At 47.2% G+C, this 16,445-nt stretch overlaps 1 protein-coding gene across 9 annotated transcripts in view; it reads left to right on the forward strand.

Annotated features, from left to right (window-relative positions):
• ephb3b (eph receptor B3b) overlaps positions 1-15,110 on the forward strand; it is a 52,510-nt gene extending 37,400 nt beyond the window's left edge. Inside the window, exons 6-16 of one of the 9 annotated variants that reach the window (XM_076151255.1) lie at positions 624-760; positions 1,313-1,475; positions 1,755-1,863; positions 3,199-3,251; positions 3,490-3,708; positions 5,928-6,175; positions 6,733-6,948; positions 7,352-7,501; positions 7,649-7,848; positions 10,772-10,927; positions 12,795-15,110. In XM_076151255.1, coding sequence (XP_076007370.1) covers positions 624-760; positions 1,313-1,475; positions 1,755-1,863; positions 3,199-3,251; positions 3,490-3,708; positions 5,928-6,175; positions 6,733-6,948; positions 7,352-7,501; positions 7,649-7,848; positions 10,772-10,927; positions 12,795-12,903 — 1,760 coding nt within the window. In that variant the 3' untranslated portion in view covers positions 12,904-15,110. The remainder of the gene's footprint in view (positions 1-623; positions 761-1,312; positions 1,476-1,754; positions 1,864-3,198; positions 3,252-3,489; positions 3,709-5,927; positions 6,176-6,732; positions 6,949-7,351; positions 7,502-7,648; positions 7,849-10,771; positions 10,928-12,794) is intronic. The other 8 variants (XM_076151259.1, XM_076151257.1, XM_076151260.1 and 5 more) reach the window with 8 other exon arrangements.
• Positions 15,111-16,445: the final 1,335 nt, after the last annotated feature.

Here is a 16,445-nt window from a genome sequence, read left to right on the forward strand (position 1 = left end):
GAGAGACAGGGAGGCAGACAGGACTTGGCCGTTAATAGGCACATGTGAAGAAAACATGAAACGCTGGCGTGGGTGGAGTGGCAGGTAGTTTTATGCTTCTAAGTGCGCGCGTGTGAATGTGTATACATCCACTAGATTGTGTTGACTTTGTTGCTGTTTTATGTAAACGTACAGTAGGAACAATACTTGTCCAATGTTGTATTACTTGGAAAGATCCAAAGAGAGAAACATTTGACTCCCAAATGTCTCCTTGATGATGGTGGTACAAAGTCACAGCAGTAGTGAGGCACGTAGAATGGAAATGCCTGCATTTGTATGTGTGTGTTTGTGTCTCACTCGATGTTGTATCGCAGAGGGAGCAGCATGTAAGATCAGTTTTGCAGTTTGATTCTCTTGTTAGAGAATTACACATTCCAACTCCCTCCCCGAGAACCCGGAGGGAGAATCTGAGTATTACTGCAGAATGGTCCTGCATACCAACTATTAAAGCCACTCACAAAGCCCGGTTCTAAGACTTTGTATCTGGGCTTCTGTGGACAAACAAAGGACATTGGACTTGAAAAGACAATGATACAAAAATGGCATGGCAAATAAAGCTGATTTCCCCTCTATTTCCCTTCCAGCACCGTCTGCAGTGCCCACAGTTCACCTGATGGCGGCCACAGCGAGCACCATGAGCCTTTCCTGGTTGCCTCCAGAGAAACCCAACGGAATCATCCTGGATTACGAGATTAAGTACCATGAGAAGGTAGGCAAAAATGTAAGTCAACTCTCCTAATTCAATCCCATTCCATGTCTCTAAATATGGAAACTACATTTTCTACAGTCGCAGTGAGGCCAGTGTGTCCGTTTCTACTTATTCTCTTCTCTATTCTTCCTCCCTTCCTTTTTGTCTCTGTCCCTCGCGAGAATGCTTTGCACTGTTTTCATGCTTCTGTGCCCTTTCCATCACCCTAATTCCATCTCTCCTTCGTACCCTCGTTCTAGCCTCAATCCATGCATTTGAAAGTTTCAGTATTTTCCAGTGGCGCACAGAGCTGTGACTGGATTTGCCTCGGGGAGAGAACAAAGGCAGCCAGTGTATTTCTGCTCTGTTTGTTGTCTTGTCCGTCTCCTGTCGGATTAACATGCTGGCTCCAATCTGTCTCACCATTTTGTCTCTTTCGCTGCCTTTTTTTCCACCCACCTGCATAACTAGATTGGTCAATCGTGCAGGGATTAGAGCCAATACCAGTGTTTCTATGGATGAGCACACAGGGGGGCTACTGCTATTTGATATTAGTTTAATCATCGACTGTGTCTGTCTTGGCAGGATCAGGGCGAAGCTATTGCTCACACCATGACTGCCCAAAGGAGTTCAGCCCGCATCGAAGGTCTCAAGGCCGGAACACCGTATGTGGTACAGGTCCGCGCCCGTACGGTGGCCGGTTATGGGCGATACAGCAGCCCTGCTGACTTCAGCACCAACCTACAAAGTACGTTTATGTTCCACCTTTAAAGACACTGTGTATATTGTTATGATAGTGGAGGCTCCAAAGCTTAGAGATAGTGAAAAGAGGGAGAATCCTCATGGAGAAATTGAATTACGATTCCAAACATCTACAGTCGACTATGAACCCTCATTAATCAATTGAAATAGACAGAATGAATTGTCAAAGTTGGTTGCTCTCTATTCTAATATATGCTGCAGAAGAGCCTACCATGATTTCACTTGCATAATCAGACAATCCCTCTTCTTACTTTTGACCCTTCAGATGACCAACACAAGTCCCTGCAGGAGCAGCTGCCCCTCTATGTGGGATCAGGCACCGCCATCTTGGTCTTCATCATTGCAGTTGTGGTCATCGCTATCGTCTGCCTCAGGTCAGAAAAGGAATCCTCTCTTTTGGCATAAAACAGACAAAAACAGTTTGACCTAAAGCAATGGCTTATAGAAGCATTTTCCTTCAAGATTTGAGATAAAAATGACCCAGCTTCAAATGTCCGCTTTGTTTGCCCGTCCTCCAAATGACCCTAGAACAGTCTCGGGTGGATTTCTGTGCCACCTGTGAGCCCCCTGAATGCCAGATTAGTCCTCTGAATGCGTGAATAGCAAAGAGACAAAATGCTAGTTTGTGCGCTGGACACAGCATGGTGGAGCAGCTGTCGTGTCTGATAGGACTGCCCTCATGGCTCGGCGCTCCCAATCGACTGTGCGGTTGCCCGACCACAAAGACCCCAGATGCATTCCTGTCTTTTGGCTGCATTTGACTGGGACGTTGCAACTGCCCGCATCTTAAAAAAAAAAAGGGGGTCTGAGGCTGCATCGGCTACTTCTAATCGTGCTCGCTTATGCTTGTATCAGTCATTGTCTGGCAGCATATGCGGTATGGGGGTACATTTGCCAAAAGGTTGGCACCAACTGCTGACTAGACGCCACTGGGCTTGGTCTGCGAGCCATTTCAGGCAGGGGCTGACAGGCGTGGGCATCGGTCACACAAGACTAAATGATAATCTGCCCTCCTCTCCTCTCTCCTGCTTCCTTGCTCTCTTCCATTTTCAAAACGCTACACAGTGCCTCTCTCGGGGCCTTGGCTTAGCTCCTGCAGTGACGACCACAGAATAACAAGAAGAATAGCAGTGATACAAAACGCAGAGCTTCGGCATATTCCAGAATGGCATTTGACTTTGAAATACGATGCAAATTACCATTGGGTATTAATGCCCTGGTTACTGGTTGACAACAAAGGAAGGGCATTAACATGTAATTTCAGCAACCCCAACCCCCTCAACCTGCCATAGCCCCCCCCAAGTGCAGAAGAACAGGGAGAATGATACAGGAAGTGAGGCCCAAGGTGAAGAGGAAGAGATTTAGAGACAAATGAAGAAGAGAGAGAGATGCAAAATTGATAAGGGATAAAAGGAAAAATGTCAGCAAAGAAGCAAAACCAAGCGTGTGGCAGAATGAGTTGAATGAAGGGAGTGATGTCTGACAGCACGACGCCCCTAATGTATGTTCAGAATGGCATTATAATGAATCACTTAACCACAAGGCACTGGTGTTATCTTTAACTGTATCCCTGGATACAGCGACATTAACGAGGAATCTCATTATTAGGATCCATTTTCTTTCCTCGCGCCTTTGTTCTGTTCCAGTGTTGCACCCTGCTGTGCACGTTGTCCATGTGACTCAATTTGTGTTGTCGTCTCTCCCAACAGAAAGCAGAGGAATGGTTCAGAGTCAGAGTACACAGAGAAACTGCAGCAGTACAGTAAGTATCTTTGCTGAGATGCCACTCCCTTTTGCTAGCAGCGATACTCCTTCATTTATTAGCAGCAAATATTTGCTGCTAGTTCAGTTACAGATAACTTAATCCAAGGTCAAACATTTATTAGATTGTTATGATAAACGTAAGTCTACTGACTGGAGAGTTTGTACTTAAAGTTAGAATTGTCCTTTTTCAAAGTTTTGTCTGGCACCATCGATTCACAGTCCTGTTCTTGCCACTGAATCCCCGATAGTGACGCCGGGAATGAAGGTCTACATTGATCCCTTCACCTACGAGGACCCCAATGAGGCGGTGCGCGAGTTTGCCAAGGAGATCGATGTTTCCTGCGTGAAGATCGAGGAGGTCATCGGCGCAGGTAACCCACCCAAGCTCCTGAGCTACAGGGGGAAGACTGCTAGTCACCTCCAGGCCATACCATTAGAGGACTTCACGCCAAGCGGTACTTCCACTCAATTCATCGCCCGCCCTCTCACTCCCTCCCGTATCTCACCCATCACCTTATAGGAGCCCCTTTCCAGTTTAAAAAAATGTCTCGACCACCCTTCTTTTGCATAAGTCCACTACAAGTTACGTCCTGTTTAATTTAGTGTCATTCACAGTCCTCCCGTAGCCCCTTGATGTTGTTTTCTCTGCATTGAGAGTAGCTTTAATGCACTTTCGTCTAGCCCAAACCTGAAACAGGAGAGGTGCTCTTCAAGGATGATTAATGTTAAATGACAAAGCAGTCAAATCGAAATGATTCTAAAAAATCTTCTGGAAGCTTTGTGGTTAAAGGCTCATTAAGACGGCATGTATTTCCGTAGGGGATGTAGGGGGATTTTATTATTGCATGCACTACTCAGTATTATAATCCAGCCCAGAGTGCACATGTATAATAATTCACTTCTTACCACAGCATTAATTACAGCCCTTCTGTTTTTTTCTCGTACCCGTCGGCGCTACAGTTTCTCACACATTCTGATCGACTTTCTTAGACGTATTTCTGCTCCATTTCCTACTTTTGAATTTCGACGCGTTCGTGTTATTCAGGATGTAATAACAATTGCAGTCGATGCAAAACCCTTTAAACCAACATTTGGTCTTTCTTGGAACGCACACACTGTGAAGAAAAAAGGAAAGCCGGTCTTAGAGCCAGAGCCCCGAAATCTCATGAAACGCTTTTAAGGCGAGCTTACGATGAGCGTTCTAGAGGCTATAGAACGTTTACAATGACTTATTTTATGTGTTGTGGTCTGGGGGGAATGTTTGGTATTACTAAGCAATTCCTGCTATTTGGAACCGGGGAAAAACACCATCTGGAATAAATAATTACCAAGGAGCAGCTTAATATTAATCGGCCACAACCATCTGAAACATTGATCCAATCTTAATATGGTTTATATTATAGTTAAATGTGCCCTCTTCTGCTTCAGGATTGGCCGTGCGTGTTCACGACTACTCTCCATGCATCTAGAAAGCCTATTGACGTTATTTTGCTACTTGCTCACTATTTGCCCCCTTTTGTCCCTTTATCACTTGTTACCTGTGGCACCATGTGGTTGTGGTCTCCTTTAGAACCCTCACCCCCTAGCTTTTGATGTTGTTGACCGTAACTTCTGTCATGCATTTGATATATTTCATAGTCATATCTTTGCTCGAAAGCTGCAGGACTGTGCCAAGTGAGGCTGACAATTCTTAGCATTATATCTGAGCCAAAAATGGAAGACGTGATGGCAGAGATGGGAGCCCTTACTACTGCTTCTGCTACTACTACCATTACTTCTGCTGCTACTTCTACTACTACTACTACTACTACGACAGCCCTTCTACTGCTGAGGCTACTACTTGAAAACCCGTCGCTTCTCAGCATTCGCCTTTAAAGTGACGAACCCTCAACCCCCTGTCTTCCCCTGTCCCCTTCCCCTCCCCCTTCCTCCTCTGCCCCACCCTCCCCCCTCCCGCCCCTTCCTCAACCCCTCCCTCCATACCTTCATCCCCATTCCTTCCACTCCACCTCCCTCCCTACCTCCTCCACCTTTGCATCCACGCTGGGCCACAATGCTCTCACTGCCTAATATTACTCTGGCACACGCTTGGCGTAGACTCTAAACGTAAAGCATCCACGGCCACCAGGACTACCAAGCTTCTTTCACCTCCTATCTCCTCCTCCCGTGTCCGCTTCTCTGGCTCCTTAGACGCTTAGCCCTCCCCTCCTTTCCCTTCCCCTCCCTCACCCTCACCGCCTCCACCTCTCTGTCCCCTCCATCTCCTCTTCAGTATTCTCTTCCCCTTTCTTCAGTATTCTTCATGTTCAACACGCATTTTTTTGAAATCGTTACACCTTCTGACTTCATCGCCATTCCTCACGCTCTCACCGCGCCGCCTCTCCTAATCAGTAGCTGACCGTTCATGCCATGATGTCACTGTATGCGCCCCCCATCACCACCATCTCTCCCTCGCATTGACACTGCTCTAGAGTCCTCGCTTCTCTTGCGAATTCTCCGTTCCCTGCTACCCTTCCCTGGCTCCTTGGTTCTAACCAGTTAACTGTCCCCTCTCCCTTTCTTTCCCCCCACTCTCCTCCACTCTGCCGCCATTCCTCTCTCCCCTCCCTCTGTCTCTCTTTCTCTCCTCTCCATCTCCCTCTTTTTTGCTGTTTCCGCTTGGGAAAAATCGCAGGAGAGTTTGGGGAAGTGTGCCGTGGTCGACTCAAGCTCCCCGGCCGCCGAGAGATCATCGTAGCCATTAAGACTCTCAAGGTGGGCTACACCGACCGACAGAGGCGAGATTTCCTGTCCGAGGCGTCTATCATGGGCCAGTTTGACCATCCCAACATTATCCGCCTGGAGGGGGTGGTCACCAAGAGTCGACCTGTGATGATAGTGACGGAATTCATGGAGAATGGAGCATTGGATTCTTTTCTGAGGGTGAGAGACACGATTTCACGTAACACACAAAAAAAACACCCTGACATGGAACACTCAGAATGTCTCCGCGCCTTTGATCTTATCCTTAATACAGCACAATTTGCCAAATAAGCCCATCAAAATCCGAGTGATCTAGCGCTCACTTTCTTTGGAGCGATAAAAGGTCCTCTTAAGCTATGCTGCAGTGCCTGCGACGGATATCTGACAAATGCTGCATTCAGGCAATTGGTGACATTTACCGAGAGCTCAGTCTCCAATGAATCACCATCTCAAAGTCACATCAAAGATTGTCTGCCTGGGAGAAGCGGTAATAGTGAGAGATAGGGAGGAACGGAAGAGAGGGAGAGACAAAAGATATGGGAGACAAAGAGGAAAGACATTAGAGTGAGAAGAGATGGGACTGAGGATATATGAATATATATATGAAGGGAGAGATGCTGCAAACAGAGATGGGGACAAATGCAAGGAAAGGAGAAAAACTTTGGAGAATGTCCTTTTGAAAGTACACCCTTGATCTAAAATCCTATTTATTCTCCCTCTCTCCTTTCCTGCACTAGCTCAATGACGGGCAGTTCACAGTGATCCAGCTGGTTGGCATGCTGCGTGGCATCGCAGCGGGCATGAAGTACCTGTCAGATATGAACTATGTGCACAGAGACTTGGCTGCCCGGAACATCTTGGTGAACAGCAATCTCGTGTGTAAAGTGTCCGACTTCGGCCTGTCTCGTTTCCTGGAGGACGACCCCACAGACCCCACCTACACCAGCTCCTTGGTGAGTAGGGGCGGAGATAGAAATAGGAATGTGTGTATGTGTTCCCTGCGTGTGTGAATGGTGTTCAAAGGTGCTACATGTAACATTTTCGTATCATTGAGCAAACAAAAAGGAAACCACAGATTGTAAATGAATCTGATGTGGTCTTGATATTGATCATGTTATTTGTAGCACATTTAACATTGTCCCGTGATCGTACGTGTCCTCTGTAAGTGCTTGCTGCTCTTGTCTGTCTGTGCTGCTGCGATTCTGTACTGTGTACCCCTCCTTGTGCTTCGCTCCTTTTTTCAGACTGTGTTTTTCTCACCCTCTCTCTCCCTCTTGTATGTGTGTGTGACTCTGTGTATGTGCTCCATACCCCCCCCAGTATTTCACGCTCACCTACTCATTCGCATATCCACAGGGGGGCAAAATCCCCATCCGCTGGACGGCGCCCGAGGCAATCGCCTACCGGAAGTTCACCTCGGCCAGCGACGTGTGGAGCTACGGTATCGTCATGTGGGAAGTCATGTCTTATGGCGAGCGGCCGTACTGGGACATGAGCAATCAGGATGTAAGCTCAAATCAATGTGGAGTCTTTGTTTTATGACCTTAACCGACTTAAGTACTGATCCTTCACTTGCGGCATTCCTCTCTGTGAGATATCCGATGACATCACACACTGATTGCATCTTCCCCCCTCTCACTTTCCCTGATTAAGGTGATAAATGCCGTGGAGCAGGACTACCGACTGCCCCCGCCCATGGACTGTCCCACCGCGCTGCACCAGCTCATGTTGGACTGCTGGGTGAAGGAGAGGAACCTAAGACCCAAGTTCACCCAGATTGTGGCCACGCTGGATAAGCTCATCCGCAACGCCGCCAGCCTCAAGGTGGTCACCAACAGCACACAGTCCTCTGGGTAAGCTTTCATACGAACATCTACAAATATAGTGCTCACATTACGCTCCAGGACGCAGGATCTGCAAAAGTAGGCAGGCAGCACAGAGTAACCCAATTACATGGTATAGCTTGCGGAGAGTTTAGTGTATATGTTCTTCGGAGGTGGCATTTACAAGAATAGATTTACGCTGTGACGTTGTTGCTTGTATCCATTGTTCATGCTTTGCTTTTTATGAGGTTGGGTCTTCATATGAAACAATGTTGTCTATCTAATCTAATAATGGTCGCTGCCTATTCGAAATTAGAGCAAATAGATATTTGTAAGTATCGTCTCTTTTCTCTTACGTCATATCTTGGAGGTGACCGAATGGAGTCTGCTGTTGAATTTAAGGTTATCAGTGTTTAGAATGAAGTCGCTTGACTTTTTATTTGTCAGCGTGAGCTTGTTTTAGTCAAGCTGCTGTATATCACTGGCACCCCAGCCACACAGACTGCGATTAAGATTTCCACTGTGCAAATATTGCTTATCCAAACTGATATGATTTACATGAGTCACTGCAAACTGCCAAACAGTTTTCCCATACAACTCCACTTCTCACAAACACAGCCAGGGCCTTGTAAATCTAAAAGGACCTGCACTCGATGACTTCCTTGAAGAAGTACGTCCACCCAACGGGGAGCTCAATCTATGATGATGTCACATCTAAATGTAGCCCGGTTGCTGCGCTACATTCCTGTCCAACCTGTTTCCTGGAAAGAATTTGAAAGGCTGGAAGGTGGCAGAGTTGAAGCAGTGCGGAGGAGACGGTGTGGTGGGCAGGGAGGGGGAGGGGTGACCTACCTATCTGACGCCGCATCAGGGTCTTTCTGTCCTGTGGGAGGGCTACAGACAATCCTGTGTTGGGCTCTTGGGGGAAACCGGGGTCTCGGTTGGCCACAGAAGTGACGTTCTTAGAAGATTAAGCTTGCGGTTAATTAGCTCGATTAGGGCGAAGCAAAAAAAGAGAGAGAGAGGGAGATGGGAGCGCTTCTAATTAGCCACTAACGAGATTTTAAACGGGCCAGTGGAGAGGTGGCTTCCTGCCGACAACCGTAACGAGGCAGGAGTGAGAGATGATGCCACCGCTCCGGTCAGCAGTGTTGAAGGGTCGCTGGAGGTTGGCTAACCAGCAGTCCAGCATCAAAAAGTAATTTAGCGTTAAACGTTAAAGTTTGAGCGTTTGTTAAAGTAAACAGGGATGTGGAGACACCAAGCTTCTGCTTATCTTCAGTTATTCTCACACATACACACAGTCACAGGTTAACCACGCTAGCACTCCAAAATACTGTATGACTAAAGCTAAACAGTAACTAAACCCTGACTGACCTGTGAGTGTGAAATATTCCTGAGCTCTCCTGCTGTGTTGACTCAGACACGGAAGCCAAACTTCAGAGCGGAGCGGCTAACAATGCTGCATTAAGAGGAGCTAGCGTCCTGCCGTAACAACGTCCTGAGGCCTTGAGCTCCCAAGCACCGGCCATATTAAAAATCACTCCATCTGCGCCGGTCAATGGGCCCTCTGTATCACTCTTATTAATTCCCCCTCGCTCCCTTTTCTTTCTTTTTTTTTTAACCCTGTCCCTCCCGCTCTCCATTCCTATCTTAATTGTTAATGAATCTAATGCCATCAAAACGGATGACAGGGATCAGCAGAGCAGAGAGGAGGGAAGACAGTGGCGCTCATTCTCCTCGCTCGCCCCCTTGTCCGCGTCTCCTCCGTTGCCTCCCTGGGTCCCCTGCCCCCCCATGCCTCCTCCTTCGCCTCCTCCTCTCCTGTCTCCACTCACACACGAGTCGTAGCACCGTTTTTTATTAAAACTTCCAAGGTGGCCTCTCTATCTGTAACATTGATCAGCGGTGGGGGTCTTCTTCTTCTTTCCCGGGTCGACAGGTGTGTAGGCAGATGGAAAACATACTTAAACAAGCTCAAACACACTTAGCCCACTGCATTTATCACACTGCATAAGCCACTATACTATACATGGACACATACAGGTTTGTGCGTCACTCCCTGTGTGCATTGCCAATATCCGCCAGCCCCCAACCACACACACATGTGAGCTACATCTGTGTTTACATTCCACGGATATTATTCCCCTGTTGTGAAGTCTTTGTCTGAAATGTCTTTCCACCGCTGTGGGATTGTGTTGCACACATCCTATTATGCTGCCAACCTCAGATGACACGCACGCACATATGTGCAAACGCACCGAGGGACGAGTATTAGAAAGCCTTCGGCCTTTAAGTATATTCACACAACTGTCTTTCTTCCCCTGAAATCTGTCTTGCACAAAATACGTGCAACCCAATCTTCCCAGACAGAGTGTAAACTAGATTTGTTGTTGGTTTTAAAGTGTAACTCAGTCTGACCACTCATTTAGGATTCTAAGGATGTTTTTTCCTGTCTTGTCAACTCCTACGCAACCCATACTTGACATCTTGTTACAACAAGAACAGCAACCAACAAACAGGAAGCGAGAATTCCAGTGCCAGGGTACAGGAAGAGGTTTCAATCACATCCCTGGAATTCTTATTTCAATATGGGATGAGATGTGGTTGCGAGGAGAAAACGCCGATGTCTCTGCTGTGATGCTCAGTCGCAGCTACAAAAAAGCACTAGTAACACCAATCAGATCAGATCTGAGAGCATCTAATGCCACTTTTCTCCGCTAACTGTCGCACAAGCCACGCCTCCAGCCAGTCTCTCCACAGTCACAAAGGTGGGACCCCCTCCCCCCCACATACACACAACTCTGTACAGGTGGAGGAGAGGAGAGGGAGAGAGGAGAGGTGGTGTTGGCGTGGTGTTAAGGGGTGAGGTTGGTAGAGGTGGTGGAGTAACGACCGTAACCCTCTCTCTCTCTGTCTCTTTCTCTCCTCCTCCTCCCCTCCCCCTATGTAGGGTATCCCAGCCCTTGCTCGACCGCTGCGTGCCGGACTATTCCACTTTCACCACTGTGGGAGACTGGCTGGACGCCATCAAAATGAGCCGCTATCGTGACAACTTCATCAACGCCGGATTCGCCTCCTTCGACCTGGTGGCCCAGATGACAGCAGAGTGAGTGGAGACAGAGCCGTTTTGCAGCTAATCAGGCCTGAAGTGATTGGGCTAAGTTTGAGAGTCAAATTAGAGTTAATACAGATTGACCTTGAGGGGATAAAAATAGTGTCATGGCTAAATTAAACCATGAATGAGACGCGGGCACACACTCTGCGACATTTATTAAGGATGTTAGCAACAAATCTATTCGCGACTCAGTTGCCAGTCGTGACTTCAGAGAGACATCATGAAGAAAATTAGATGAGGAATTACAAAAATCTATGCACTTGGTCTGTAACTGACCGATCGGATTAACTAAGTGACAAACAAATCGGATATTTACTCTTTTGAGGCCCTTTTCCAGTAGCAGCCTCATTTACGCGCGTCCTCACACTGACCTTGACTTAACAACCTGCTGGCGTGTTTACCAACAGGATGTGATGCAATGGCGGTGAAGGAAATTGGAGACCAGTGATGATCAAATAAATGAATTAGGGTAATAATGATAAATAAATCATCCTCATTAGCTGTATAATAGGCAATGAAGGTGGGGTAATTTGTTTCAATTTGACCAAGCTGACAGGTGTGGTGTACTGGGGCTCTCTGTTGCCCTTAATGGCCAGTAATTCCTCTAATGGTCCCCATTTATTATCATTTCATCCTCTGCTGCTGCACTGATGGCGATGGCAAAAATGTGGGGAGGGGAAAAAAAACATAATTTATTTGTGTGAAATTGTGGTGATGCGCCCTTATTCGAAATGTGTGTGTGTGTGTGTGGGAAGCCAGGATGGATTTGCAGTGGGAATTTGTGCGAGTGTGTGTGTCTGTGTGTGCACATATGTTTGTGGTGTGTGCGTGTAGAATTTGATTATCCAGTACAGAGTGTGTGAGTGTGTGTGTGTATCCGCGCCTGTGTGTGTGTGGGAGAAGACGGAGAGAATGCAGACGGTGGCACAGTCGCGGCAGTCGGCTAATCGCTTCCACAAGACGCCGTCCGGGGTTTGCCCTTCGCTTAGCTATCGACTGGGGAAATCAAACAAACGAGCGGAAAAGAGACGTTCTCCTGATACGATTGTACGGCGTTAAACCAACACAGTCCTGGTGATTAGATTATGGCTGCTAATGACGGCCAGAGCAGGTAGACTCTCCCACAGGCCTGTTTAAGAGCGGCGTTATGTCAACTGCATGTCAGTATTTTCATAATTCTCTGCTGTACCCTGGACGTCTGGTTAGGCCTCTTCTGTCCTCGCAGGCTTTTATTCTTGAAGATGACATAACAGCTGCCGTGTAAAACACTGAAAGTTCTAATTTACAGTTCCCAGTCCTATTTGCTGCAGTTTGTCTTGGATGTTGTGCAGTGCCGGGGAATGTCGTGCAGCACCGGCCAAAGCTGCGAGCTGATTGGCTGACACGCGGGCCCATTCTGCATGTGAATGACAGATTACTAACTGTGTAATCTCTGTGACAATTGACAATTTAACAGGGTTTTTTTTCCCCCTGCGTCTCTGGCTCGCATGCAGAGTGGCGTGGACTGTGTGAAGTCTGCCAGCTGCCAAACAGTAGCTACGCTCGCTCTTTAATCATTAACGATCGCATTAAGGCTGCTTGACTCCCATCGCTTCGCCCACCTGCCAGGCAACAGACGTATGGCGCATTAGGAAAAACGTTCATTATAGCGGGATGAGTGTCCCTGTTTTGTTGCCGGGGAGAGCTGGTTTTATAGGTTGCCTAGGTGCTTGTCCATCCCTGCTCCCACCTGGCAAAGATTGTTTGCTTGTGGGTGAAAGTAAAGTTTGCTCTTCAGCGTGTGATGTTTGTCTACTTTTATATTTATGGCCGAGCCACCTGTTCTGACTCCTCTTTTTCCCCCCTCCCTCCTCCACAGGGACCTGCTTCGGATAGGGGTGACGTTGGCCGGCCACCAGAAGAAGATTCTGGGTAGCATTCAGGACATGAGACTACAGATGAACCAAACACTTCCTGTCCAGGTCTGAGCGCAAAAAGGACACACAGACTGATGCAGCCAATGGACCGGACGGCCGGACAGGAAAGAAAAGGGGGTGAGGGACTGTGCCAGAGAGAGAAGAGAGAGAGAGAGAGCCATTGGAAACCCTAGCTGCCTGACCCATCTCTGCCAATTAGACGCTACCAAACTGGCTTGCAGTGCCTCTGACTACTTCTTTTTGTTCTTTTTTTGCCCCCTGCCCGCACTAAATCTTCCATTTCCTCTTCCCGTTTCTTTTTGTTACTCATGGTTCTTCCATCCAGCCAGGATTCACTTTTTGTAGAGGGGAGGAAGAGCGAACTAACCCCCTCCCCTCCCCCCCTGTATATCCCATGCATGCCTCACCAGCTCTGGTGCGGGTTGACGTTTGCATGCATGCGTGTTGTAGTGAGGACGGCCTTAGCCCCGTGTGGCCCCATGCAAAGAGCCCCCCCCCAACCTGTTGCCCCCCCGATCCCTCCACTCCCCCCAACTATGATGGACGTATTTCATAGTAAACAATAAACACCCTGAGAAAATAAATGGAAAAAAAAAGAGTATTGGACCTGGAGAAGATAGACGACAAGATCCCCCTTCCCCCCACTGTTAGAAGTCGTTTTTACTGTGCACGTGTTGTTACCCTCCATCTTCATATTGAAGGTGGGTTATCTGAAAGGGCACTTGCTGGAGAAGGGTGAGGTGGTGGAAGAGGAGATCTGATGGCCTTGGGTTCGAGGATTAAGAAGATCTGAGGTCAAGAAGTTAAAAGGGGGCGTGGCCAAGTACTAGAACGACTGTTCTGGCTGCTGACCCCCCCGCCCCCTCCTGTAAGTCACCGGGCGACTTGCTCCCATGACCTGAAGCGACTCAGGATAGTTTCATTAACTTGGGATCACCTGCTCATCTGTGTTTTTTTTTTTTTTTTACATGCAAAAATGCTTTTGTTTTTCTTTGTCCACCTGCCATTTAGATTTTTTTTTTTCCTTCACATTTTTTTGGGAGATCTGTGGTTTCAGAAATGGCCGGTCAAACTTGGTAACCCCTACTGGACGCTTGATGTGATTGAGGGGGAGACAAGGACTGTGTCAACACAATAGAAAGACCACTTGGCCTTTTGTGTGCATTTTGTATGTGTGTGCAGTGTGTGTGCGCGTGTGCGAGTGCGTTTGTGTGGTTTCGTGTTGATGCGTGAGCGCGTGCGTGTATGAAGTTGCACACCAGTATACTGTACAATACAGCTTCCCGCTATTCACCACCGTGGAGAACTAACGCATGAACTGAACTGTGACAAGGAGCAAATATATCTGAAACAACTACGCTATATTCTGTGGACAACTGTTAAACATTCTTTTTTTATTGAATCCAAAAAAATGAACTTTGGACGTATATATATAAATATATGCATCATACAGAAACTGAACGCAAATCATGACAGACACCTTAATTTCTACTTACTATTATCTGGATTTAGAAATAATCAAAAATTCTTGTTTTAATTTCTTGGTATCCTGCTCTATGTATTTATTTGTACCTCGCCCCCACCCACCCCTCACCCCCGACACCACCAACAACCAGATGGACCACAGGCCATTTGGAACAATGGACTTTGAACAATCAAAAGGAAGAGAGACTGCAAGAGGATTCAACAAATTCATTGATGATTATTAAGAAAGAAAGGAAAAAAAAGAAATTGCATATGAATTGGATATTGTATTTTTGTTGTTGTTCTAAACAGCCTGTACATGTTTTGTAACAAAAATACGATAAATGACAAAAGAAAAACGGTGTTTTGACAAAATGGAAGTGTTTGTGACATGTTTGACTCTCAGTGAAGTGGGCGGGAGAGCAAGGGGAGAGGAAAGGAGAGGAGGACAGAGGGAGAGAGGGACATTAGCTATAATTAGACGGTGGGTTATGAATATCTAAATCAGACCTACAGCCGTTCATTTTCTGTCCGTTCTGTGTGAGTGTGTGTGTACAGTAGATCTGTTAGAGCGATGTCGTGTGTGCCCATCTCTGCAATCCGTTGTCAACATAAAGAAGAGCAGGAAAAGCTTTGGAGTCGATGCGATTTGACTTCCTGTCACGTTCTTCTAACTGAATCCTCCCTGCAAACTCATCGTGATTTACTAAATAAACCTAACCCGTCGTCTTTACTCGCTCTGCCATTTCAACAGAGCCCGTGGCGGAACTCTATCACGCCACCTACAGTTTGGTTGTCTGACCAAAAACAACGAATTTATTGATCCTTCTCCTCCGCCAGTCAGTTCGATTAGCGCTGGAACCAGTCTGCCCCTGTGAGAAGTACTAGCCCAGATAGAGAGCAAGAGAGAGAGAGAGCGCAGACATACGGTGCGCTGACCTATCATTATCTGTCTTCATTTCCTGTCTGGCCTGCAATCATCCCGTCTCAGCCTGCAGCGTGATTAGTACAGTGCGGGATCAACAGCCCTGGCACGCAGGCAGACAAAACCTGCAGGCCCCCGCTCATCCTAAGTGATCGCAGCTGAGATTGTACCATTGTTGCTGGGCACAGAGGGGCGTTTGAAGGTGCAGGGTCTGAAACGCTGTTCTCATCTCCAAGACAGTCAAGGCATTGTTTGGGTCCTTGCTGATCAGCGCAATATGTGAATATTACTCGTTAGGTCTGTGATGATAATTGACATCCGTGCCCATACGTCGTGTCTAAGTCTCTGTCAAGCCCGTTATAAACCCTTCCAGAATCCATTGAAGATATTATCCCCAAATACCAATGTGTTCTTCATATTGTTTCCTTTCATTTTGTTCCAAACACAGCAGTTTTCGGTACTGCTGGTATATTCTATTACTAACCCGGAACAGTTGTAGTACACGCTTGTGCTGTAATATCTTCAATTGGACACTCAAACTGAAGAGAGGAAGAAGTTTAAAAACCTTAAACTGGTACCATCAATGCTTCCTTTCCTTTTATACCAATGAGAAAGGGTTGAAAGTGCAAACATGTGGTCTCGACGTCCTTTCTCTGAGTCGGTTTCAAAACGTAATTTGGATTGGGGGTAACGCAGACGCGGTCCACATTCAGCAATGAGAGCAATCAAGAAGCTTCACTATCGCTAAACTCTCCAAGCAATATATTCCTCCCCCCTCTTCCTCGGCTCAGCTCAATCATTCAATCAGCCCAGACTCACTGCTACAAAACTCGCGTGTGGCTCCAAACAAGACACAGTTGATGAGCATATATGAAGAACAAAAAACAACAGACGGGGGAGGGGGAGGGCATAAACACAATCAGATGGCAGACGTGCCCACTCAGAATGGCAACGCTTGTGGAACTTGTATGAACTATTGATGAGGTGCACATGGTGCGGCGGGGGGTTGGGCCGGGCAGCGAGCTCCACTGGCACTGTTGCACGTTCCAGAACGATTAAAACTGCGACCCTGTCAACCGCAAACAAGTGGAACGTCGGCGGTAGAGTAGTTAAAGCTTCATATCCACACTTTGTCCTGAATCCTCCTGACTGCACAATGCTGACGTTACGATGGACTGTTATGTTTTGTATGTATGTGTGCGTG

This window comes from Genypterus blacodes, unplaced genomic scaffold (genome assembly GCF_046128005.1).
Source record: "Genypterus blacodes isolate CSIRO-AG114 ecotype Tasmania unplaced genomic scaffold, CSIRO-AGI_Gbla_v1 ptg000054l_1, whole genome shotgun sequence".
NCBI lineage: Eukaryota > Metazoa > Chordata > Actinopteri > Ophidiiformes > Ophidiidae > Genypterus > Genypterus blacodes.